Source organism: Colossoma macropomum, unplaced genomic scaffold (genome assembly GCF_904425465.1).
Source record: "Colossoma macropomum unplaced genomic scaffold, Colossoma_macropomum, whole genome shotgun sequence".
Lineage (NCBI taxonomy): Eukaryota > Metazoa > Chordata > Actinopteri > Characiformes > Serrasalmidae > Colossoma > Colossoma macropomum.
This window is the reverse complement of record NW_023494808.1, coordinates 16,583,046-16,610,997: the sequence shown is the minus strand read 5'-3', so window position 1 is coordinate 16,610,997 and position 27,952 is coordinate 16,583,046. Positions and strand designations below refer to the sequence as shown.

Genomic DNA, 27,952 nt, shown 5'->3' with positions numbered 1-27,952 from the left:
CACTCTCGGGGTTGTCCGCTCCAGTCTTTCCGCAGCTCCACCCCGCCGCTGCTGCCGCCGCTGCTGCTTATTGTTTTCCTCCCTCACCCCCCGGTCGGGTCATGGCTACTCATTCCGCTGACGAGTCTTTCCCTTTACACGGGCTGCTCCCGAAGAAAGAGACCGGCGCCGCTTCTTTCCTGACCCGCTTTCCAGACTACGATGGCCGGGGCGTGCTCATCGCCGTCCTGGACACGGGAGTGGACCCTGGGGCGCCCGGCATGCAGGTTAAACTGAAAGCGCTGCTGCTGAATGAAGCAGGCCGCATGACTGACTCCAGCTCTGCGTTAACACACTGCGATCACACAGCCCACACATCGGCGTTTATGTTTAAAGGACGAGAAGCAGTCCTAGCTCAGCCCTGCTCGGTCTCGTCACACAGTATACAGTCCGAGGTTTTAATATCGTGAAGCCATAAGCTGTGTCATCACCAACGGCCAAGTGATGCTAGCTAGTCGGCTAACCGCTTAGCTGTAGCGCTACTACCGTTAACCGAAGAACTGAATCTCAGCAGTGCTATGTAGCCTCAGACAGCTTGTGCTTACTTTGCCTAGTCTAAAGATAGTGTTTCATTCTAGTTATCGTTACCCCAGGCATGTCGAACGAGTGGCTAACGTTACTGACACAAAGCAAGACAAAGCCGGTCAGCTTGTTCGAATTTCCCCGTTCCACCTTAAGTGGTGCGGCAGGTACATTCTATCGCCTCAGGCACCATACGATAACTGCAGTACCATTTAAGGTGGAACGGAAAAATTCGACTAGGAAGCTAACTTCAGCCTTGTCAAAGCAATGCAGTCTCAGCGAGGCTAATTAGCTTGTTTGCTAACTACCGTAGCTGTCTGTTTTCTCTTTTTGTGAATGGACATTTAGCCTGTTTCGCCCGAAATAGTGCCGCTTTGATACATTACTTCACGCCAAACTCAAATACGACAATAAAGTGACTTTTTGAGGTATTACAGCTCGCTGTGAGGCCCCAAAACACTCTTAATGTTTGTCAGGCTAGAACTTTACCAGCTTTGGCACACACAGTTGAAAGAGGATCAAGCACCTGTTGCCAGATTTCACCCCAACTGTCAAGACTTCTTGTCACGCTTTTCTCATTCCCTCGAATAGTCACTTTCCCGAAATCATAGGATGTTTCTTTTGTTTTTTTTTTTTTGGAGACACTGCTACAGCCATGGACATTCAAGACCTTGGCCCTTGAAAAGATGAGGCAGCGACTAACACTATGAGATCTTACCAAAGCTGAATAACACAGACTTATGTTTAAAGGCTTAAAGGGGCAACCTGGCCAGAATGAAAAATGTAACCATTGCTACCATCTGTTGTGAATATGCTGACTCACTTTCTGCAGCAGTGCTGTAATAGTCACAAGAGTGAGATTTTCCAGTTTAAAGACTAGGAAACCCCCCTTTAAATGATGTATGTTGAAGGTAGAAAGAAGGAAGCCTGATCAATGGAACTACTACTGGGAAACCCAATATCTTGTCTGTATGCATGCTGGGTAGTGTAGTGAGAGGACATTAATGGGTGAAAATGCAAGGACAAAAAAAAATCATCTTAAAACCAATGAGGGATACAGCGTAGCGCTAAATAACACAATATATAATATTAAATGCCTGTCGTATGCTGGAATGCCCTTTTAAAAGCTGAAACGGTGGCTTCATTGGTCTGCTCGCTTTGTTTTTTTGGTCTCCCAGTTTAACTAAGATGTATGTATATGTTGTGTATCAATGATGTGTAAGAAGCGATTTAATTATGTGTTTCTGTAAATTATGTCTCAACTAGACCACAACAGAGGGGAAGCCGAAGATTGTGGACATCATTGATACAACTGGCAGCGGAGATGTCAACATGTCCACGGTGGTGGAGCCCAAGGATGGAACAGTGGCTGGACTCTCTGGACGCACACTCAAGGTTGGAGCCTGGCCGTCAGCGCTTTATCCTCAACTCATCCATATGCCAGATTTCTTCAAAACACAGCTTCTCGTGTTGCATCACTGCAGTAACTCAATCACTGTAGTATCTTGTTGCATACATCATGTTTGCACTGGGCCTAACATGTAGGCTTTAGTTTCATTCTCCCAAGCCCTTGGTTAGCTAGCTTAGCTTTCAAATGTTCTGTGTTTTTGCAGATCCCTCCTGCCTGGGTGAATCCCTCTGGGAAATATCACATCGGGGTTAAGAATGGTTACGACTTTTTCCCTAAGGCTCTTAAAGAGAGAATACAGGTAAGTTAAATATACAGCCTTCTGTCAGAGATGATTGTCTGTATTGGAATATTCAAATATTATTCACATATTATTCAAATTGTTCAGAGCCAAAAGGCATTTTGAAAAAGGTTTACTTAAAGCTATTGCTCAATGAAAGGTATTTTAGTTAGCTACTGTAAGGCTTAAGCCCTATTCAAACAAATAGTTTTACAAGGGGAATTAATTTATTTCTGACGATTTTAATCCAGTGTGAATCTCCAAAATCCAAAGCTTTTACCTGTCTGATAATTTCAGATCTCCCACTATAATAGCAGCTATTCTTGAAATGAGCTCACGTTAATGTAATATCAAAACCTGTAATGTAATAGCAAAAATTTATGTTGTTATTGTTAGTGAATGTGTCTTGTGGCGTATCAGTGATGTAAACATCCAGGCTATAACTTTTCAATCCAGCCTGTTTGTAGTAATTTGGGGAAATTACGCAGATACATTATCCGATGTATTACAGAACTTCATCTGGTGAAACTAATTCCTGGCCAACACTACATGAAAATTGGGCTGTTTTTGAGGCAGATTCACTCCTCCACAAAAGTTGTACCAATTGCAGGCAGGTCTTAAATGATTATCTTTCCAGATTGTCCTGTAGTTTGTTGTGCATATCATCATATTTTTACTCCTCAGATCTACTCACAGACCAATTGTTTTCGACTCTGAATAAAAAATATTGAATGTTCAATATTTATAATTAATTATTCGGTAAGTTAGTTGGTTGTGATGCTCTGTGTGAGGCTGCTAATTGGTAAGACCCAAACTGAAAGGAGAGCTCAGTTTAACATTAGGATTAAGTACTTGACATTGTTGGTGGCGTAATCTGAAAGTATGCTGTGTTTTGCTTTTCCCTAAATCTTGTTGTGTGGGGCAGGCTTATTATAGTTGACAAACTATTATTAAAACAAGTGTGTAATAAAGAACATCTGTTTTCGAAAACACAAAAACTAAATCAAAATGATATGAATGTCCGATGCAAAACTTTTTTTAAGCGTCCAAATGAGCATTTAGAAGTGGATCCCTTCTGTGTTAATTTTAGTCTACTCTTAGTAAATACCTACTATCACGTATCAGCACTTATCATAATGCTAAAACTAAATAAAAACAATTTAAACTATTACTTTTTAGAAAATAAAAACAAAACTAAAACTATTAGTGCACCCTTAAAACTAACTGAAACAGAACTGAAATCAAAAAATGAAAAAAATAAGCTATTAAAAATATTATAACTATAATAACCCTGATGTGGGGGATGCGATGACTGAAGGACACAATATCTGTCGTTATGTGTGGGGTCTCTCTTATTTTCAAAATCAGCAAGGTTTTAAAAAAGTACAGGCCTGTAGTCTAGAACAGGCATAATCCGGCTCAAGGAGCACTTTAGTCTGTTATTCTATGAATCCCTAAAATGAAATGAAAATTGGACAAGTAAGCCACATAAGTGTTTGGCAGGAAAAGTGGATGAATGTGTTTAATATTTTTTATGTATGTGTAAAATAGAAAGAGCGGAAGGAGAAGATGTGGGATCCTGCACACAGAGCTGCGTTAGCGGAGGCCACCCGCAGAGCAGAGGAGTTCGACCTGGCCCACCCCAACCCCTCACAGGTCGGTGTGGCTTCACTACAGCAGTGAAAACATTACCAACATTGCCAGCTCAGTCAGTGTAGAGAGATTTCTGTAGGCTTAGTTCTGTCTAACAACTGGGGATCATTTTTTACCATGCCACATCACCATGGCAACTTATGATGCACACCTAACATGCTCAGGGCAAGTTGCTTTCAGGATTTTTTTTTTTATTAGCTTATGGACGAATCAGAGCTGTGCTTCTGACCAATCAGGGAGAGCTTACTGTTGGAGGTGGACCCTTTTTTGGGTTACTTTTATTGGGTCAGTCACAAAAATATGACTTTTCAGTGGAGGAAACTTGTCTTACAAGTAAACAAGTTATAATTTTTATTACTTTTTTTATATGTAGTGTTGATGATGGTACAATGTGGCAGATGTGAAAACTTTGGACACTGTTTTGCCACACAACACATCTCTGTATGTTAAGTAACACATAGGTATGGCACATTTTATATTTTATTTTCATTTCCAATGTTAAACTCAGGAAATAAATAGAAAAAAGTGTGCGTTCCCTGTAGAGTGTTAGTGTGTTAACTTTTTCACTTAGAAAATAAACAAATAATGTAATTCATGTAATCCTGGTGGTCCTACTTATGTATATGACTGTATATGACTTCACCACTTGTAAAGCAAGTTAACTTGTTAAATGTGCTTTGTGAGACAGGCCCCATATGGTTATGGTTGTTGTTTGTTCTTTCATTAAATGTAAAAAATGAGCCATTTTCTCAAAGCAGAGTTAAATGTGTTGTAAGAAGAGCTTATTTGTAAGTAGTTCTTTTTAATAATAATATTTATGTTACCCAGTTCTATTCCTGAAATGGAAGATGGCCAGGCCACCAAAGAACTGTTAATTTCTGTTTATTTGTAGCTGGAATCTAGTGAGGAATACAGGGTTATCTCTCTATGTACTGTAGCCCATGGGAATTTGTTTTGTGGCAGGCTGACATTTTTATGATTAAAAAAAAAAATGCAATCATTGTTCCCTGCCTGCATTAACATTTTCACACTACAAATAATTTGACATTTTAGCATAGCGATACAAGCATTAACTTCTAAACAGTTTGCCCAACATTCCTTGCTTGTTCCTGAGTGAGACAAATAAAAGGAGAGAGAGAGACAGAAAGACCTCAGGCAAGTCGCTGACTGTTTATGACACAGCAGCAGTGATCTAAGTCTTTCCAGGCAGTCATATGGTTTTTATTATTGGACTCTCTAACAGAACTGTAATAATGTAATAGTAATGTTAGCTGTAATCGCTTTTACAGTTGTTGCATAAATTTTGTGGTTATTTGATTTGGCCTGTTTTGCACATCAGACCGAGAAGCTGCAGAAGGAGGAGCTGCAGTGCCACACAGAGCTGCTGAGTTCTCTGGAGAAGAAGTACAGTGACCCGGGTCCAGTCTACGACTGCATAGTATGGCATGATGGCATCACTTGGAGGTCAGGAGCAGATTTAAGATTTAATATATTAGGAAAATATAGTTGCCACTGCTTGTTGCATATGAATGTTGATTAGTGGTTAGAAGCAACAAAGAATTGAATTATAATCCCAAGAATTTTTAATCCTTAAGGGGTTAAAATAGCCTGTAAGTCTTTAAAGTCCTTATCTCACATTGTTCATTTATGTTGCAGACAAATGCTATAGAAAAAAAACAAGAATCTTTTACTCCTTTGCAGTGTTTTTTGTCGTGTTCTGATATTAAAACACCAAGTGGGAAGTACTTGACAGACACAAATCTGTTGGTACAGAATGTAGAACAAATGTAAATATTGTTCAACTGTGCAATTATGTAAATAGAACTATATAATTACATAATGTTGTAAATGTAAATTAAAAAATCTTAAGACAACTCTAGATCTTTTAAAACTAGAATGGAATGTTGCAGCAAAACTCAGTCATATACAGTGGTCCCCGTACCCCAGATGAAGTCGATCAACCAAGATGTGGTTGGAGAAATTTTGCTTTTTTTGTAGTTTAGCCCTGAAGCTACAAGGCTAACATTGCTAAAAAACACAAGTCAGTAGTCGTTCAAATCTTTTGTATCTTCTGTAAATACATCCTTAAAATGTTATTTTAGACAACAGATAAAATGTGTTTATTTTTTTATTTATTTGTTTGTTTAACTATATATGAATGTATTTTGTGACGACTTGTCATATGGACACTAACAGATCTGCCAACCTTTGCACATTTTGCATAACAGGTACGCATTTGACATCAAAGTATGCTGACATGATTTGTCAGTCTAAACTATGCAAAAAGCTGGTGACACCAGAAGTTGAAGCGTTAAATCAGTCATAGCTCTAAGGTAGTTCCCAGGGAAGACAAATGCACGATGCCAATCATTTCAAGAGACTGGAAATTGATAGCAACACCAAATGTTTTTTATCCCTCTCGTTCCCCCTCCTCACTCTGTCTTGCTGGTTTCATGGAAGAGGACGGTGCTTTTAACTTCTTTGCAAAGGTGAACGGGCTAGAGTGGATGCTGTACACACAATTGTTATTGCCGTCAAACCCGTAATCGTAATAAGAAGATCATGGCAGGATAAAAAAAAGTGCACGTGCCGCACTGAAATAACATTAGTCAGAAAGTTATTGGGAGGTGTGTGTGCATGTGCATGCCTTGTAGTTAAAATAAACATTTACGATGTCAGATGAGGAGGACACTGTCAGGGGAAACGAGAGAGCAGCAGACCCTGTCGAATAACTAAACTTGACTTAATATAATGTTCATGATTTCTGATTTTGTATGAATACCTATTAATCTTGGATTTTCAAGCTAAAGTGTATGTTTATATTCTGCTGCTTTTAGCTACACAAGGAATGTTTTTACGATGTTTTTTATAGCTCATGTTGTACTGTGTCTTAAACCACAACCTTCATGAAGATGTGAAAATGGGTTGAGAGAAGTTTTGGGGATGTATTTACAAAAAAAAATGCTATAAAAATATTTAACGTTATGTGCCATAATCAGTTAACGCATGAATGTATGAAACAGCAGTCTGAAGGTTTCTGTACTAGTGTGTGTTTTTGTCCTGCAGGGCAGTGGTGGATATATCGGAGAGTGGAGACCTGGCATCCTGTACTGTGCTGAGCTCCTACAGAGAGAGACAGGAGTACGCCACTCTGGGAGACGCCGAGATGCTCAATTACTCCATCAACATCTACGACGAGGGGAATACTCTCTGCATCGTTACAAGTGGAGGTGAGAAGATCGATCGCAATCAGGGATGTAGGACTAGATAAGTGTGGAGCAGTTGTCAGTTCCTGTGGTGTGTTTGCCAAAGGGCTACGACAACTAATCGATAACGTTAGGAACGTTGATTGGATCCTTGGCAGTAAATTTTGGTTGCTGCTAAGCTAGCAAAGTCACTTCTTGAGAGATAGTGAAGCTTTCATTGTGGAAAGTGCTGCTTGACGGAAGTCTTCTGAAACACAGGGACGCTTTATGTTAAACCTTTGTAAGAAGGTCTTTGGGGAAAAAGGCTTACATGGTACAAGAGTGTTAAATGACCATCTGACAAGAAAGTATCTTGTAGATAAAAAAAACAGCAGTTATCTTGGTCTTTCATTACCCAATCCATGGAAGGCCACAAGAAGAACTGTGGGAAACCCTGAACTCTGTAACTTTGTAGTAATATGAAACTAGGGGTATCATTGTATTTTTCAGTGCTTCTATAGAGATTCGTCAATGATAGGCCTTTTTAAAAATTACAAACCAAAAGCGGATGTGGCCAGAAACAAGTCTGCCATCTCACTGGTGGATGCTGTGTCTTGTAGGTGCTCATGGAACTCATGTTGCCAGCATTGCGGCGGGCCACTTCCCAGCGGAGCCGGAAAGGAACGGCGTGGCTCCTGGTGCTCAGATCCTGGCCCTGAAGATAGGAGACACTCGCCTGAGCACCATGGAGACGGGCACGGGCCTCATAAGAGCGGTAGGAGCTCTTGGGGCTGGGGTGTTGTTAAATAGAAATGGAATGTGAAATTAATTACTTTTTCTCATTTTTCATGCAAGATACAACACATTCACATGTTACTCTTTTCAGATGATTGAGGTCATCAACTACAAGTGTGACCTTGTGAACTACAGTTATGGGGAGGCAACTCATTGGCCAAACTCAGGGTGAGCCACACAGGAACTGCTGTTGCTTACTAGGGCTGCAACTTACAGTTGTTTCTGTAATGCTGACAGTGAAGCTATTAGTTGTTTTATTGACTCCACTCTTGGTTCAGATCTGAAAAACTCCAAGAAGCCTTTACTGACAAAAGTACAAAAATGGACAAAAAAGTAGAAAAATGGCAAATCAAAAAAGAAGCTGCTGGTCTTCTCAGAACAATGAACTGACCCCTCCAGAGTCCAGACCTCAACCTCACGAAATGTGTTTGGGATTATTTGGAAGCCGAGAAGCAGAAGATACACTTAAACTTCTAAGACTGAACTTTGGAGGAGGATTTCTTTGAAAAACTAAAAGTAAAATTCCTTAAAAGAATGGAAGCTGTTATAAAGGCAAAGTGTGGACACAGTAAATACTGGAAAATGTGATATATTTAGTTGTTGATGCTTCTGTTTAATTTTCTGTTAAATATATTTGCTTTTCTGCTTCTTTCTTGATGCTGTACAATGAATATTTTGTACTTAATGGCCATCTCAGCCTTTTGCACAGTACTGTATGTAACAAGCTATTTCCTGTTTATGCTGCAGTGAAGCAATAGAAGCCATATCACCCTGGTGCTTTATGTAGTCTGTAGTTTTTAAAAAATGTTTATAAGGCATTGGCAATAAAATGAGGTGTCGTTGTAGAGTATGTGTTAGGCTGTAGTCCTTGCGGGCCAAAACAGTACAGACTTCAGCACACTGCCTCATTAAACACACCTGATTCAGCTAATTAGCAAAGCCTTCATGAACTGAATTCAGAGCATTAGATGAGGGTAAATGTTAAAATCTGCAGCACTTTAGCCTGAATCGTCCCCAGTTTGACATGCCTGTTGTAGAGCATCAGCAATAAAACAACATATCGATATTTATCCATAATTGGTGTTTACTAATCATCAACTCTGTCCACTTATCATTGCAACCATACTTATATACTCATTACATTACATGCTGTCTGTTATCAGCACTAACCATACTGAAGATGTACTGGAACATTAGTATGACTGTGCTGTACCGTGGGGCTGAAATATCCAGAAAAGAATGTTTATATCAGTCTTAAATCATACCAGTTAATTTACAGAATGGCAGTATAAGCTTTGGCCCTTGTCTTTAATGTAGGGACTGAGTCTTAATGTAAGGAGTCATTATGGTCATGTGTTTATGTGTGCATTCTCAGGAGGATCTGTGAAGTGATCAGTGAGGTAGTGCAGAAACACAACGTCCTTTTTGTGTCGAGTGCTGGAAACAACGGGCCGTGCCTCTCCACTGTGGGCTGCCCTGGAGGAACCACAAGCAGTGTCATAGGTCAGTTATCTTTGTCAATCGGTAAGACAGTCAATGAAATATTTAAATACCACTGCACAGTTCTAGTGTCTGTAAGCTTCTATGAGCTTCAGACAGAGTGAACACAGCTGCAAGTTAAAGGGGAATTCTTGTAACATTTTTGTAAAATTTCTGCAAAATTCAGTCTTTTGTAAACAAACTCGTTCAGAGTGGTTCGAGGTGAAATGCTTCGTTCTATAGAACGTTTTGCGCAGTGGTGGTGATAGGAACCAGATAACTGAATCGTTTCATGTCTTTAAAAGCTACCTTACAGAAAGTTATATTTACCTTACAGTTATATATGTTAATCAGTGCTTAAGTATGTCTTTGTTTTTCTACCTATTTTTGTTTTGGGAAAGTACTTTTACTTGAGTCATTGTTTTACCCAAGCATTAATACTGTTGAGTGTGGGTTTAAACTACTCTACCTACCTCTGCTCCCAAAAATTTTTTTACATTTATTTCTCAGATTTATCATTATCAACATTTATGTATAAAAATTCAGAAGACAAAGTAAATAAAATGGCTATATTTGCTTTGTAGATACTGTGACCCCTGGTTCCTATCTCCATCAGTAAAAAGTCCATTAAAGCGTTAGTTCAGTGAAAAATCGAGTTTACACGATTATACCCTTATCTAAATGTAGGTGCTTGGTCAAAACGTGTTTGGAGTTTTAAGTTTGCTTCTTTAGTTTTACACTGTAGCTACAAGGCTAATGGGAGCTTATACCCCACAAGTTACCATCACATTTGCCACAAACCATATAGACTGCTTGTATGGTAGCTCTACTTGACTGATTTTTCACCAGACTATTCCTTTAACTCCTCTTTTGCCTTCTCTTGATCTGTGTGCAGGTGTTGGCGCGTATGTCACCCCTGACATGATGGTAGCCGAGTATTCTCTGAGGGAGAAGCTGCCCCCGAATCAGTACACCTGGTCCTCCAGAGGTCCCAGCACAGACGGAGCTCTCGGGGTTAGCATCAGTGCCCCTGGCGGAGCCATCGCATCTGTGCCTAACTGGACGCTTCGCGGGCACTCAGTTAATGAACGGCACATCCATGTCCTCTCCCAACGCTTGTGGAGGCATTGCTCTCATACTCTCAGGTAGAAAGATGGGACTGGGACCTCTTTTGAGCCCCCCCACATACACACACCTTCTAATTATTCAATTACATTACTTTAAGGTGCACCTGTTGTTTGTACAGTCTCCACAGAAAAGCATTGCCAATGGAACGTAACGCTCGGAGAAGCTACTCATGAGCCTAACCGTATGTTCACATTAGCAGGCAGCAACTAACTATTGCCACCACAAGTTTGTCAACTATGGGCATATATACTTTCCTTCAGCCAAGAAAATGTAAACTATAAACTAACGGGTCACTACAGGATGCTGATGTTGCCCTGGGAGATCAGGTGGGATGAAATGGATGACTGGATTTAAGCAGACAGGAACTGTTTTGCCCCATAGACTTGATTGAAATGCATTATATTGGTTTACCTTGTATATGGTCTTCGACTCCTTTTGATTTGTCTCCCTTCTTTGATTTGTTGCCTGCTAATGTGAACATACATTGAGGTCACTGTGCCCAATACAAGGCATCGGCTAGAGGAGTATAAAGCCCCCAGCCCTGGGCTATGGAGCAGTGGACCTGCATTCTCTGGAGTAATGGAGCTACATCCAATAATTACGAAATGAGTTGGAGTGGTGTTTGTAATCCAGAATTAATTATCCAACATCAGTACCTGAACTCACTAATGCTCTTGTGGTTGAATGTAGTCAAATCCTCACAATAATGTTCCAACATCCAATGTAAAGCCTTCCCAGAAGTGTAGAGGCTGTTACTGTGGCAAAGGAGAAACAGATTCTCTTTTAATACTCTTGATTTCAGAAGAAATATTAAAGGAGCAGGCGTCTACAAACCTTTGGACAAATAGTGTAACATTTATCTAACCGTGTTCTTAATCCTCAGACTGGTTCTAATTGTAACTCTGTTTAATAAGCAAATGAGATTCACCAGTTTGTTAAAAACTTAATATTGTTTGTGGGTGATTGTGCATAAGTTGTTAATGAGTTGTTTTTCCATGTTTATCAGGTCTGAAGCAGAACGGGGTTCGGCCCACAGTTGCAGCTGTGAGACGTGCTTTGGAAAACACAACCCTAAAAGTGGACGACATTGAAGTATTTGCGCAGGGCCATGGTATAATTCAGGTACTTCACAACTTTGTATGTGTGTCTGTGTAAGCTAGCAGTTGCATAGTCAACTGATAAAACTACTAGTCGGCACTGCGGGCAACAGTTGACTAGTTGAGAACAGTGCCTGAAATACAGCAATGGTAAAAACAGCAGTAGACAAACAAGAGGAAAGAACAGAGATCAACTTTTCTGCTAAACGCCAAGCCCAAAGTACTATATTAGCATGGGAATACAACATGAGATTAAACCAGTTCCACTGCAAACTGCATAAAACTGAGCTGAAATATAGACCAGGTAGGTTTCAAGAACCACAATTTGACTGACGTGCAGATCTTTTAGCTCTTAGATCTTTTTCAGTGTGCGCAATGATTTTAGAGTGCATTTTACATCAGACAGTCTGAGTACTTCAGTGGACAGAGTACCTGAGGCTGAAACTTTTGCAGTCTTGCACCTCAAACTGCCCCAGCCTCTATAAGCACTAACTACCAATACAATACTTTGACTTCCATAACACAAAATATTTTTTTTTTTATAAATAGAGTAATGATGTCTAATAAAAATGAACAGTCGTGCAACCCCTAAATGTGTCTGCAAGCTCTGACTGTTTTCTTTCCTCTGTAGGTGGACAAGGCGTTTGACTACCTCATGCAGCATGCCTCTTCCCCCACCAGTAACCTGGGCTTCACGGTTACTGTTGGGAATCACAGAGGCATCTACCTCAGGGACCCCATCCATGTGTCCACTCCATCCGATCATGGAGTGGGCGTTGAGCCGGTCTTCCCCGAAAACACTGGTCAGTCTTGCTACCTTTCTGTGTATTTTCACGTGAAATTAAAGTGCCTTACAGACTGAATTAAGTCATTATATCTAGACTGCTGATTGCCGCTCTAAATTACTTTCTGTAAGTAAGTAATTACGGTCGATGTCTGTTATGGTCAGTAAATATACCCACTTCCTGCAATTCACACTTATTTTTGGTTTAGGCCACACCCACTTTCAGGTTAAAATTGAAAAGAAGCTATTAAAAATATATTTGTATCAATGTTGGTATCAATATGAAGAATTTAGTAATATATAGTCCTACTGGCAACTGGGAATGTGTAGTTTTTGACTAGTCTTTAAAACCCATCGGGTTAAAGTGCTGTGGAGATCATCGTTTTCCCTCATCCAGCGCTCTGAATTCAGTTCATGAAGGCCTTGCTAATTAGCTGATGAGCTGAATCAGGTGTTTTTAATGAGGCAGTGTGCTGAAGGACACTTACGAGGACTGAATCCTGACACATGCTTTAAAGTGACCAAATTTATCAAAACTAAAAACAAGAATCGGCCCATTGTCCTGTTTTTCAATACTGGTTTTGAAATGAAAATCGAATGACCAAAAGATACATGCACCACATACTGATTCCTGATTCTTATACTTTTTTGAGATCTTTGTGTAAACTTCACACTGAAAGTGGATCTAGCTCACATGTGTCAGGCTCCCGTCCTAACGGGCCAAACCACTGCCGACTTCAGCAGACTGCCTCATTAAACACACCTGATTCAGCTCATCATCAATTAAAAAGGCCTTCTTGAACTGAATTCAGAGCGTTGGATGACAATAAATGCTAATTTCTGCAGCACTTTGGCCCAGAAGGTCCCCAGTTTGACATGCCTGATCTAGCTTAAAGGAAATGAGTGTGAGGTGCTGGAAGTGGGTATAATTACTGTCCGCAAGTGGATTAAAGACTAATCAAGCAGCTAAAAACATGCATACAAAATGTAATTTAGATTTTGGAACAAGCATGCTCATTGGCTCACTGATACGGCGAAGACTCCCTACTTACTGAAATTCGGTACTAAAAAAATGATTTTTTTCAATGCTTAATAGTATTGAAGTAATTCCGTCTGTACCATAAAGTTATTGAGGACAGCCATTGATAACCAGCTCTATTTATTATCTTTTTACAATATTGGTGAAAGTATGTGGCATAGCTAAAAACAGGACTAGCAATCATCTTTATGCCTGAATCAGTTCATGCTTACATCCATTCTATAGATACCAGTATGTCTGTGTCAGAAACCTTGTGAATTCAAGAAATGATTAATAAATAAACTCTGCCTAGCCGTAATTGCAGTGCCGAAATCCTTCTCATTACCACTTGATCTATATACCTGATGGTGATGAGCTTTTTCTCTTGCAGCATACTCTTTACTGCATTCTGCTTCACTCTTGTTATTAGTCCTTCAACATTCATGATAACAGAAACAAGTTTATATATCCCAGGGCAGTCCTGCATAGACTGATAACTCCTTAAAAACGGGTACTAAACCTGTTGAATAATGGTTGAACGACCAGTCCAGTTGGATCAAGTGTGATTTCTTTTGACTACACTAGGCTAATCTTTTTTTGACTGCTTGAGTCTGACATGTATTCATCATTTATATTTTGTAAAATGTAACCAACTGTAAAATGTTGAATGTTAACTAGTTAGACTATGTTCTTGGTTACACCTGCCCGTCTCCTCATTATTCACTGCACTTTTTGCATGTCTGTGATTAATTTTCTGTCTGCCTCTGTAGAGAACTCCCTGCGGATTTCGTTGCAGCTGCACCTGGCGCTCACCTGCGGCGCATCCTGGGTACAGTGCCCTTCGCACCTGGAGCTCATGAACCAGTGTCGGCACGTTAATGTCCGCGTCGACCCGCAGGGGCTACGAGAGGGACTGCATTACACTGAGGTAATGCTTTCTGAACTTTCTGAAGGCCATTATCAACATCACTGTAAAGATTTGTGCCTGACCAATGTATCAGTTGATCGATAATATCAGCTGATATTGTTGACTTGTAGTTTTATCGGCAGAGAATTAGTTATTTTTTTTTATGGCGTTGCCAGCATTTGGACTTTTTTATGAGATGGCAGAACCTTACATGGTTTATGGTTAGAACACCGTCTCGGTTAGTATAACAAAAACTGCTATAGAATTTCTTTACTGAATGAATTATAACTCCACTCTGTTATATTAACTGTATATTATAAAAATACAATTTAATTAAGTAGACTCAAGGTAGGGACTTGCCCAATTCTAGATAAATTGTGTTTTCTGTGTTATGGATTAACATTTACATACAAAAAAAAAATCACAAAAGCAGTGTAATGTAGATGCTTTAAAAGAATCCAATATTATGTGTCTTTTTTGGCTCATTAGGTGTGTGCATATGATACTTCGGCTCCCAATGCTGGTCCTCTCTTCAGAGTCCCCATAACGGTTATAATCCCTACAAAGTAAGTACCTTAAAAATGATCCTCTGCCTTGTCTTGTCATGTTGTTGTTGTTTTTTGTAACTGGTGTCTGTTTCCCGTGTAGAGTTACGGAGAGCCGGAATCAGGAGATCTCCTTCACAGAGGTACACTTTAGACCAGGCCAGATCCGGCGCCACTTTATCGCCGTCCCTCAAGGGGCCTCCTGGGCAGGTAGGGAGAGAGATGTCTTACTCAGAATCTGGCATTAGGTAGATAAAGATGATTTTCCATCATCGGATCTGTCAATCACTATTTCTCTCTCTCTCCCCCCTCCCCCTTTCTTCCTCAGAGATCACGTTAACATCTCACTCCAGTGACGTGTCCTCTAAGTTTGTCCTCCATGCTCTGCACCTGGTGAAGCAGAAGGCTTACCGAGCGAATGAGTTTTACAAGTTCTCCTCTCTGTTGGAGAAGGGCTCACTGACAGAGGCTTTCCCTGTGCTGGTATAAAAACACTTCTAATTTGATCTTATGGCTCATTTTTAAAGTTAATCTACATGAAATCTATAGTTCAGTGAAAAATTAAATGTATACAGGTTTTGAGCAAAAGAGAAGCTTTTCAGCGTGCTCAGGTGACTTATTCTAGACGTAACTTGTAGAATCATTAAAAGGCTCTTTGCTGCTCCGTTTATGGTGGAACACAATTTTTGAATAAAAAGTTGTCGAGTATTTCAGGTTCAAAGTAAACCAATGTTTAGCATTGTTTTTGCTGGATCTGTCGGACTAGTGGACTTGTTTTTACTTTTTATGCACAATAAAAATATCTAAGACTTACTTTGGTTGTTAATGTTATTACAAGGCACATCACAGAATAATAAGCCAAAATTAAAGTATCTAAAATGGTTTTATTTACAAATTTATATATTGATGTATATGATATATGCTGAAACCATAAAAAATTTTAATGATGCCATAATATAAATTTTTGGCAGTGCTACTCTGTACAAGAGGCATGTGTGTTGTGATTTAGCAGTTTACATGCTGCTAATTTATGCTCCTAAGCTTCCGCTGTTTGCTCACTGCATGGCTTGCCTTAGCTGATCATCTACATTTGGGGCAAGGGAAAAACTGTACACTTGATTGTTGTTTGACTATTTACTTTAATGTATTAAGCCAATAATGTGTTGCGCTCTGCATTGTGTGTCTGTATCCTTCTTAGCCTGGTCGGACAGTAGAAGTATGCATCGCTCGTTGGTGGGCCAGTCTTGGTGACGTCACTATAGACTACACCATTTCCTTCCATGGGCTGCAAACGTCTCCCTGTCCTCTTCATATTGTAAGTATCAACACTTAAAACCGTAGCTGTGTCTCCTGGTTTTCCACAGAATACTGAGTATTAGGAATTGGAGTGGTTGTTCAAATATACATCTGTCTGAACTCCTCTTAATCAGATATTCACATTAGGCATGAGAAGTCTGGAATAAAGAAGTAAAAAGTGTATTATCTTATTGAAATTAAAATGTATAACTGAGAATGTGACAGAACTGCAGAGAACGTGGGAAAAGCTGACATTGCATCTGATGTTAAGTGAAATGGCCACATCTGAATGGAGCTGTGTGTGGAATTATTTTGAATAAAATAATGGCAATTTCAGAGTTTTGTGACTTATTGTTCTGTCAGTTGGTCGTGTGTTAAATCACATATGTCTAAAACACAGAGAAACCATGATCATATAGTCAAATGTAGATTGTAGAATCTGTGATGGATTGATGAGTATAGATTGAAACATCAACTAGGTATTTAAACGTATTTTTAGATGTTTGCTGACTTATTTCAAGAGGTTATTTATCAATTAATAATATAGTGTAATTACAGCTTTATAAATATTTTTAGGAGTTTAAGTACCACGTTTTAAAGAATTTTAGTTACTGATGCTATACAGCTCTGTCAGTTATTTTAGAGTCAGTATTCGGGACAGTGGCCACATCTACAACATTCAGATTTTTTTGTTTGCATTTGTTTAATAAAAAGCTTCATACTAAATGCTCTTATGTGTAAGAAGTTGTTACAGGACTTGAACATTTAATATTGTTAAACAGTTTTGTTTCAGTTATTGAATATATTGTTTTTATATTATTTGAGCATTGAACAGTGATTCCAAACTTGAGTGTATATAACATTTCTCTTTGGAATATTCAAATACTTAAAAAAATGTGGGTATTTGTGTAGCAGAAATGGTGAAAATGCTCATCACTACTAATTATCTTCTATGTAATCTTTAATATCCTTCAAAGAAGATCTGTGTGTTTTGTATAATGTTTAAATAACTTGTGTTTCCGAGACTAACATTCTCCAATTTTTTCCTCTCCAGCATGCTTCTGAAGGCATTTCTAGTTTTGAAGTATCATCTCCTCTAAGATATGAGGAAGTCTCCCCCTACCATCACCCTAAAGAACTGGGTACAGCCTCTCAGGTAACTTAAACTATACTCAGAAGGAGTTTGTTTGAACAAGGCTCACTGTCTTTAAGAAGTGATCGTGGCTAGAAATACTTTCTAATTGACTGGAGGACTTGTTAAACAAGTACTGAGGGATGAAGGCAGGTCCTTTTAAAAAGTCTCAGATGCTGTAAAACATACTTGCGGATGGCATGCTCTCTCACTAGACACTTTTAAAAATGAGTATGTCTCAGTAGGACAGAGAAAAGACACTCTTGGGAGTACTTGTGTATGGGGAGCCTCAACTACTTACTTTATCCTCATAAAATATTTATCGACATGTTCTCCTCCTGTGTCCTTTCTTCTCCACAGACCAGTAAGTTCAAAAATAAAAGCACTCGGCCTCAGAGACATCTTGCCCAATAACCGTCAGCTTTATGAAATCGTCCTCACATATAACTTTCATCAGGTATGAATACAATTCTCAACTCTGTTCTCATACAGAAAATCTGTCTATATAAAATCTTGTTTATGCAGATTTGCCAGTTTACTAAGGTTATTACACATTCCTACGTTGTACCTACACATATTGGCAATCTTGTCAGAAGCACCTACCATACCCAGAACTGTGAGAAAGTCTGAGACCTCCACGTGTGGTCATTGCTGCTCCTGTGATCCCACTGATGGATAGGGAAAAGGGGCACAGATAAATTGTGCAAGGGTAGATGTGCTTCTGGCAGTAATTATAAACCCTTATAACTGCACCTTCAGTTGTACCCAAAAGTTGTGTATATAAATGTATGCACTATATATAAATACAATAAACTGGCAACTCTGTGTTTATCTGTACTGTTTCGTGCTTTTTTGTGAAGAAAATGTGTATATTTGTTCACCATGTATATGTTAAGAATATGAGAATATCATTGCTCTTTGTTTCACAGCCTAAAAGTGGAGAGGTGACCCCTAGCTGTCCTCTATTGTGTGAGCTGTTATACGAGTCGGAGTTTGACAGTCAGCTCTGGCTCCTCTTTGACCAGAACAAGAGACTCATGGGCTCTGGAGATGCATATCCTCACCAGGTACATTTTTTTTAGTTTTATTTATATAAATTTTGTAATGAATATACATAGAACATGGTCAGTATATGATTTGGGGTAATTACTTTACATTCGATTTACACTCTGTATCTTCAGGTTTGAGTTGGCATTTTGGATAATATTCACTGACAAAACATGGCAAAAATGTAAAACAGCTTTACGCACAATAACTTTTTATCAAATTCAAATCATAAAATATCTTCTTCAACCAGAAGGCATCAACTGAACATTTTATAATCCACCCTCTCGACAGAATTTTTGTGTTTCGGTGAGCTACGAGTGAGACATTAAAATTGCAATGGTTGTTTTTGTGAAAAATAACAAACGTGAAAAATCCCAGACAATATGATTTTGTATTATCTGTCTTTACTTGCCCTGCTCATAATACAAATACTCGCCTACCTTCATCCCCCACTAGTACTCTCTGAAGCTGGAGAAAGGGGATTACACCATCCGCCTGCAGGTTCGCCACGAGCAGCAGAGTGAACTGGAGCGGCTGAAGGACCTGCCCTTTGTTGTGTCCCATCGTCTCTCCAACACGCTGAGCCTGGACATCTATGAGACGCATCGGTCTGCCATGCTGGCTAAGAAAAAGGCTAACTCCCTCACCCTTGTCCCAGGAAGCTCACACCCGTTCTACATCACCTCCCTGCCGGACGACAAGTGAGTCATGAGACATGAGGCGTCTTTCTGATATTCATTCGTGTTTATGATATTTATGTAGTTTTGCAATATTATTTGCAGTTTTTTTTACCCTATGAAGTCTTATAATAAGAGTTTTTAAGTTATGATGCTAAAGGCACCAATCAAACCATGGATTATTTTTGCATTTTCTCTTGAAAGGAATTTGTAGAACCAGTTAATGAACGAATATGAAATGGAAAAGTAGAGACTTGAGGTTTTTTCAGATCTTGTACTTGGCAAGTCTGAGTAGTAATGCTGATTTAGGGTTTGATTCCTCCTCTAATCATACTTAGGCCCGATCCCAATTTTCTATTTTTACCCCTACCCCTTGTTTTCGAGTGTCGCATTGCATCATGGAACCGAGTTACAAGAGGTAGTGGTTGAAATCTTCCTCTATGAAATGAGACCACTGTGAACACACAAAACAAAGGGGTAGGGCTAAGCGGTAGGGGCAAGGGGTGAAATGGGATTGGGCTTTAATCTCAATAACAAAAATGGAGACTCCAGATTCAGCTGTTATATTCCAACATGCAATATGGCTTAGTCACATAAACCTGTCTAGGTTTTTTTTTTTGTCTGTGGCTGTCCTCTTTGAGTCAGCAACTAATAGATGTAGCGTTCTTGGCTGCCTCGGGTTCTGTCAGTTGACTACTTCTATTTCTTTATTTATGGATTTGCTTTGTTTTTATTTACATGCAAGTTAAAGGGACACTTGGACCAAAATGAAACTGTCAGTATATCTATTGTAAACTGCCATCTAATAGCGGTGATGCAGTAGTAATGAGAGCAGCGTTCTCTGATTAAAGACTAGAAAAAAAACCCTTCTGATGATGTATCTTGAAGGTGATAGTAACAGTTTTACAATGGAGAGCATGGATTACTCAAACAACAGAAATGACTCTTTAGATAGGGGCAGCATACTAAAAGCTACAGAAGCTTACAGTAGCCACCTGGCTTTTCAGATACCTTAGCTCATGGTTTTTTTTTTGGTTTTTTTTTCTTTGGCTGAAAGGGCAAAATGTGTCACTAGTATCTATCTTTTGTGCTGAATAAGATAAAAACACTGTTTTCCTTACAATTTTTTTTTGACAACCGAGGTGAATTGCTCTAATGCTAGCTTGGTTGTATTTGTTAGCCTATAGTTCACTGGCTGGGCTAGCAGTCAGAGTTGATTGACACCACAAGGATTCTCAGTGGTTGGGTCATCTTGTCCATGTGCATCAGTCAAGCAGTGCACTTGATACCAAAGATACATATTGAATATTGTAATTTTTGAAAACATTCAATATAGTGATCTTGAATGTTCTAACAATAAGAAAATACACATTTCATTTTAAAAACTGATTAGAAGAAACAACTTTTTTTATTGGTATTGTCATTATTTTTGCACTATTCCATAGATTATACTTTTTAATTGGTCTTTTTATTAAGACTTAATTGACATTCTTTAAGGTAATGAAAAAAAACATTGTTAAACAATGTTAAATAACTCTTTCATAGCAAGTTGCCTAAACATGCTGATCCTACCTAATCTGGCAACCCTGAACTGACACTAAATAACAGTGAGTGATGGTGGAGAGCAGAATGTAACACAAAAAAAGAATGTAATTAAAAAATAGGGCCTTTTGGTTGACCAAGAAAATCCTCAGTTGAGGCGAGCCCTTAATTTTATTTCTCCTTATTTATATCTCCTCTTCTGGGAGAACTTTGTTTTTGAATCTAGTGATGGTGGTTCTTCCGTGACTCCCTCTCTTGTCTTTCAGGATCCCTAAAGGTACAGGTCCTGGGTGCTACATGACGGGCTCCCTGGTCGTGCCTAAGAGTGAATACGGGAAAAAAGCAGTGAGTGACACTATTTGACGTCAACCTCTTTTTCTCTAGTGGCTTTGCAGCCACTGAGCTCCACCCATCACATATGTGGACCAATCAGGGAGCTGTGACACTGTCCTTGTTTTGCATGTTGCTTGGCACTCACTTTGTCCTGTGAGAGTAGATGTTCACATAACTCTGGTGTTTCTGACTGGGGAGAATGCATCGTAGCTCCTGCCTCTGCTTGTTTATTCTTTTTTCTTTCCTCTCTGCCCGAATGTTGATTCGCAATTTACAGATCTGACAAAGAAAGTAGACTTTTTCGAAATGCATTTCAACATTAAAGGCTGCATTCTGATCTGTTCAGTGCTATTCACACTTGCCAAATTTAATACATTTTCTAAAAGATTTCTCTTCTGATTCTGTGTCCACTCTGTCAGTTCTGTCTTATCTTTTTGCTGTTGCTTCATCGCTGATAGTTAAGAGGCGCTGTACTCAGCAAATGATTTTAGGGTGAAAGACATCGTTTCCCAGCAAAGAAAATGCAAAGTGTTTTTAGTTCTCAGAGTCTATCTTTCAAAACAATGTCAGATTAGACATAGCTTGGAATGCTTTATCCAAAAGGAGACCACTCTGTTATAGGCACCAGTAGATGACTTCTAGATATAGCAATATAAAGTCTTTTAAACCAGGGAGTACGTGGATGAAATCAGTGCTTGCCATAAAATCCCTGAAGGATAGGCAAAGGGAAAAGAGAGAGAGTATCCAAGTGTGTGCCTGTTTTCTCTTCTCTTCTCTCCCTCATTGTGTGTTATTCTGACCACCAGGGCCAAGCCTCAGCCAAACGACAAGGAAAATTTAAAAAGGTACTGGATGGGCTAGAGTTCTATAAATACAATACTCAAAGGTACAGAATGATTCAACATTTTACAGGAGTGTAAATATCACATTTGTTTCAACGGCAGGTGAGGTGATACGCTGCTGTATAAACACATTGGTATTTTTGTGAAAACATTTCTGCTCTGTATGTGACTTGTAATGCTCCAAGGTCACACCCAGACATCACATCTTGACCATATTTGTCACGTCAGCTGTTCATCTTCTTGCTGTTAACTCCTCACTCAGATATGTATTCTATTAGTCTGATGTTACACTGACAGTATGGTGCAAAATCAGAGACCACCCTTCATTTGTTTAATTTCTAGTCAGTTATTTAAGTTTACATTTCAGCAGGTGTTTTGGAGGAGATTAGGTATGAGGTAGTACACCTGCATATGGGGAAAGTCAAAGAAAAATAAGTAGAGGGAAAAAAAACAGGAGTTTTCAAAAGTTGAGTTCAAAAAATGGTTAAATGATACAGAGAAACTAGAACTCCTAACAACCGTGCAAGACCTGGTAGACCACCAACACTGTCCCCAACAGATAAACAGTACTTTCATCTTTGAGAGAGACGAGAAAATCAACCTCCACTCTCCTCCACGCTTCACATCTTTAAAAATCCGTAAATTACTATATTGAGTTGTTGGGGTTCTGTGGAATTTTCTCTTAAATGTGCTTTTTTCCACAATGCAAATTGATTGACTGGTGCTTCATGACCGTACTGTACCGTTTTGACGAAAAATTAAATAACCGAAGGGTGCTCTCTGACTTTTGCACAGTACTGTAATCGTCAAACCCTTTGTGAATTATTTGATTAACAAGGTCAGTGGATGTTCAAATCATTCAGATTTTTTGTTTATTTATGATCAGGGAGTCGTGGTGGATCTGAGGCTGCTGTAGCTCATGGGTAATTTAGCTGCAGTGAGAAGGTGGCCCATTAAGTTGAATGTGTTTTCTGTCCCCATTTAGGATGTTGTGCCAATCGTTTACCACCTGATCTCTGCCCCCAACAAAACGAAGAATGGAGGAAAAGAGAAGGAGAAGGATGGAGAGAAGGAGAAGGACGTGAAGGAAGAATTCTCTGAAGCCCTCAGAGACTTGAAGATCCAGTGGATGACAAAGTCAGTCCCAAAGTTATTTTGCTCCTCTTTGTGAAATTATATATATTTTTTTTCCCTTGTTGATCCACACTTTCCATGTTTCACCCTCAGATTGGACAATAGTGCTTTGTATGATGAACTGAAGGAGACCTTCTCAAATTATCTCCCTCTCCATGTGCAGCGACTGCATCAGCTTGATTCAGAGAAGGTATAATTATCTCTCTCTTTCTTAGATACACACCCACATGACATGCTGTCGCCTAACTCGGTTATGTCCTTCATACAGGAGCGGCTGAAACGATTGGGAGATATTGTGGCAGCAGCAGACACTGTGATCTCTCAGATTGACCAGACCGCTCTGGCGGTCTACCTTACCATGAAAACAGACCCACGTCCAGATGCGGCCTCCATCAAGAGGTATAAAATTGGTCTTAAGACACAAAAGCAAAAACCTGGCGTGTAAGGCGTAATCTTACAGCGTCATGACCACCCAATCAAAGACAACTTTCCCCACCGTAGACGAGTACATTACCATTCAGTAACTCTACCACTACCAGTAACACTACCCTTCACAATATTTTATACAAATATTTGGTAGAGATGTCTGCCTTGAGATCCACTGAAATTATCCCTTGAGCTCAATTTCTCAGTGTTTTCAAACTCATTTTCAGCTTTTTAGATGTGAAGTACATCATGGACCTGGCTGCTTGCTCAGCAGGGCTTCAGATTAACACTGTTTCGTCGTCCAGAGAATAATAAAAATATCTCACGAATGGATGTTTAAACCGTTTAGAGATGCTTCAGGCACAGTTAACTTGCATGTGAAAACTAAATATTTAATGTCTGTAAAATATCGTCATGAAATCATGAACATGCCAGCTTTCCATACCTTCCCTAAATATAGCAATGTTTAATCCAGAAACTGTCTTAACTTTTGTTTTTTTGTTTTTTTTTTGTTTTGTTTTGTTTTTTTGGTCACATGAAATTTCTGCCATGAGTTCAATTTTAATTTCCATTAGCCCTTCAAAGGGAATTCCTCTGTAATATTAACGTCAAGCTAACCATAATGTCCAATCACCAATTTTTAGCATGCTCTTAAACATGGACTACTAAATCTGGTAATGGAGGTTTAAGTAAAATGTTCTTGCTTTGTTTGCTGGAGCTTTCTAGAATCTTTCAGAATATGGTAGTACAGACTACTATTCTGTACTGTGTGCACTGTGTGTCCATACGTGCATGTTAGCTAAGCATGTATTCTGTGTATTGCTGTCTCATATTGGTCATTTTTGGGAACCTGTAATATGGTAGTACAGAAATTCTAAAAAACAATGTAATGTAAAATAGTTAATATTTTAAACGGTCAGTTTTCACTTTGTGATGGCCGACAATATTTTAGAATGTTCTACAGCTCTGCTCATCATTTTAGACACAACTTTAAAAAATGTACAGCTCATCAGAAACCTATGAGGTTGTAGACTGCTGACCGTGCAGCCTAACTCTTCCATACTTCTGTGCTTTTGCAGTGATATGGAGAAACAGAAGTCGTCGCTGCTAGATGCTCTGTGCAGGAAGGGCTGTGCTCTGGCTGACCAACTTATGCAGCCTCCAGCCCAAGAGGGCGCCAGTGCGAGTGAGGTGGGCAGCTCCGATGAAGACCCTCAGGGTGTCGCTAAAGCCCTGAACGACACTTTCTGGGAGGTGCAGAAGTGGGCTGAGCTTACTGACTCCAAGGTAAAGGGGACCAAACAGACATTTTCTCTAGGATTATAGAGGATATTTGCCTTTTGTCAGTACTCAGTGTACTGTCTAATAATCATACGGCCCTTCATAAGGTTTTTTGTTTCCTGTAACCTGTATAGTTAATAACTATAACTGTACCTTTAGAATCATGAATAGGACTAACCCAGTGCTGTCAACATTCTTTATTCTGTACTATTTATTCCTTAATGGAAACAGAGGACTTTTACTATAGACTACATTTACTGTACATTTGGTTTCCATTCTATTATAGTCTGTTACATCAGGAATGTGTCAAGTCAAATTTGTCATAGTCTTGTTGCTGAAGAATAACAGTCATATTAATTATTTGAATAGTTATTGCTAAAACTTCATATCATGCCATTTTATTTTTTTAGTAATCTTAAAGCTGCATACCAGTGTATTTATTTTTATTGCCATTTTCTATCTACAGGTTTTGACATTTTCCTACAAACATGCCTTAGCAAATAAAATGTATGGAAGAGCCTTGAAATACACATCTAAAATAGTAGAGGACAAACCCAGTAAAGAAAACTGGAAGAACTGTATCCAGGTAGGACATTTACCTTTGTATCTCCTCAATCTTTAAATATATTATTACTGTTATTTTATAGAGCTGCCCGAATATTTTAAGTAATTTGTAACGTTGGTATTATTTTTTCTGTTTGATTTTTGGAAAGTTTGTCACAATGTACTGAACCATATTACTTCATTAATTCATGCCACACATTCACATCACCTCGCCTCGGAGTGCAAAAACTACACTGCTTTCCACATGGCCATTCCATTAGATTTTCAACAATTTCTGCATAATTTAATGATTGAGGCGTAAACAGTCATTCAGAGATGTGAAATGGTTCATTGTAAAGAATCTTAGCAGCTCTGATGTCTTTACAGTGGTCATGATGGGAACTGGGCGTTGAGATGTCTACAGTGCAAATATTGCCATTTTATTCACTATCCAAAACCACAGGGGACCTACACGTGTCTTCTGTGTCTTTAGAGTTTTCTTTGGGCATTATTTCACCCTGCGTGTACCTCTCTTCCTTGAATGGACTCTTAAAATACAAAAGAAAATATTTTAGGCCAAAAGTCCAAACTATCGTAAAACAATGTCTTAGACATTGCAAATTCATCAAATTCACTGCAAATTCATAACCGTTTCATGTTAACTTGTGATGTACAACTGTGATGTAGCTTTTAAAGACATTAAACTCTGACTGTAAATTTCTCCAGAATGGAAGCATTTCACATCGAGCAACTCTGAATATTGTTGGTTGCATCTTAAAGATTTAATTATGCAGACGTTTTTGTGGAATTCTGTAGAATTACCTTTTAAAAACAAATATTTGATAATAAATATATTTTAAAATGAAAAGATACGTAGGACTGTTGAGTCTGTCTGTGTTAGAGCTCTAATTTGAGGCAGTTATGTCAGTTTTAATTATCTGGTACAGTCCACAAGCTTTTCCTGCTGTTTTGGATTGCTAGCCAGCCTGGTCAGTGGTTCCAGGACCCCGAATTAGCATTTTGTGCTACTTGCTATGACAGTAATCATGTATCAGTTATGTTTTTCCATTACCTTGTTTCATTAAAATCATAAACATTGAAAAATGACCAGCAATCCATATACAAATGTAATTAAGAATAAATAATAGTAGTAATAATAATAATAAATAATAATAATAATAATAATAATAATAAAAAATAATAAATAGCGATACAATTTTTTTGAAACATAACTTGACTTTTTCTTATTACAATATTTGAAAATTAAAATATTTGTTAGCTGCAGTGCTATTTTGGAAGTATCAGTGAGTATTTAATGCCTGTAAAGTGTTGTTTGGACCAACCCTTATTTCCTATTTTAATTGTACTGCCCCTTCTCAAATATTTGTTTTGTGATTAGTCATTTTGCACATATGCAGAATATGCAGAATGAGTTTAGGAAAGTTAAAACTTCACAAGTTTCTTGACAAATTAATTTTTGTTATGTTGCAGTTGATGAAGTCTCTTGGCTGGATGCACTGCGCCTCCTACACTGAAAACTGGCTTCCCGTCATGTACCCCTCAGACTTCACCCCCTTTTAGGAAAAGTACACGGATTCCCCAATGCCCCGTTTTCCCACATGACCCCAGTGCACTCTGATACACCTAACGACAGGATGCACGCCTGTGAATGCAGTACCGTGTTTCAAAGCTGCCTTGTTTGGAAACGACCACCTCTCTTCACATGATCCTAACTGGATCCCACTATGCCTTCCTTGGTGCAGTGTCACTCTGCGACGCTGTACATCTCCACCCTGTCGAGGACTGTCCTTCACAGCATGTTCTCAAGGGACACAAAGCTTCACATTTCAGCCCCATACCACAACTCCACAACTCCCCAGCTCCCCAGCTCCCCAGTTTCAGATTCCTCCCTGTCATCCGTGCGTAACGACACAGCTCCTCACTCGTTTGGTCACACTTGCGTGTAAGAGGTGACGACACCATTTCCTTTCTTTGTGTCCTCCGTTATCACCAATGTTACGATATGTTTTGGGGACGGAGCTTCTGCTCCTTGGACCTTTTTCCCCACCTCATCCATCAAACAGAGAGTGTTTGAAGTAGACACGGTTCCAGAACTGCTCCTCGGAGCCCTTTTTGTGGTTTGGAGTGCCAATTGCGTTGCTTTCTGTCAAAGATACAGCAAGAGTAGAATGTCTGAACTGATGTGTTGAAATGTAGAAACAGGTATCATCACGCACATGACTTTATCAAGGCAATATGAATATATGTAAACCTAATTTTCCCTCATATACAGTATATGTACAATGTATGCATGTTTTTATAAAGCTTAAAATATTAGTTCTGGCTTGAAAGCTCAGCTTTCAATCATGTATATCGAGTAAATTGGACTGGGCTTTTATACTATCGAACGAGTCCATGTCATGCCTTTTTAATGAGTGTGAAATTACCAAGTATAGCTGTCTTTGTGCGGTTTGTTGTGTGTGGGAGTGTTTGTTAGTGTACGAGTGAGTGTGTCTCTGTGCAAACTGTTAATTTAGGTTGATATAATTTTGGTTACATATGCCTACAAAGTTTACCTGGCACACTAGTCCTCTTGCTTTTATGTTTTCCTTAAAGCCCCAGTCAGGAATTTGAACGAATGATGGGCTGGTTTAAGGTATTGCAAAAAAAAGGCTTTTGAACCACATCACTGCTGTAGTGTAAGTTTGGAGTCCATATGTGTTGACAAGATACCTTCATTTCCAACTCATAGTAACCTCTTATTCTTCATTTGAGTTCTAGAAAGCTGGATTGAAGGGTTAACAGGATGTCTTTAAGCTCAGTTTAAGGAAATGCTGGATTGAGCTGGACTCCAAAGCC

The 27,952-nt window shown here is 39.1% G+C and overlaps 1 protein-coding gene across 1 annotated transcript; it reads left to right on the top strand.

Annotated features, from left to right (window-relative positions):
* The first annotated feature begins 25 nt into the window (after positions 1 to 25).
* On the top strand, positions 26 to 27,642 carry tpp2 (tripeptidyl peptidase 2). Its single transcript, XM_036557307.1, is given in 31 exon segments — positions 26 to 266; positions 1,828 to 1,956; positions 2,175 to 2,270; positions 3,801 to 3,905; positions 5,242 to 5,366; positions 6,969 to 7,132; positions 7,708 to 7,862; positions 7,974 to 8,050; positions 9,258 to 9,385; positions 10,257 to 10,432; positions 10,434 to 10,506; positions 11,496 to 11,611; positions 12,218 to 12,389; positions 14,159 to 14,316; positions 14,785 to 14,861; positions 14,944 to 15,050; positions 15,169 to 15,323; positions 16,039 to 16,155; positions 17,191 to 17,253; positions 17,255 to 17,292; positions 17,629 to 17,725; positions 18,198 to 18,335; positions 18,772 to 19,016; positions 20,801 to 20,879; positions 21,674 to 21,712; positions 22,695 to 22,846; positions 22,937 to 23,033; positions 23,112 to 23,242; positions 24,349 to 24,556; positions 25,017 to 25,136; positions 26,585 to 27,642. Coding segments are annotated over 31 exon segments (3,792 nt in total). The 5' UTR covers positions 26 to 101; the 3' UTR covers positions 26,675 to 27,642.
* Positions 27,643 to 27,952: the final 310 nt, after the last annotated feature.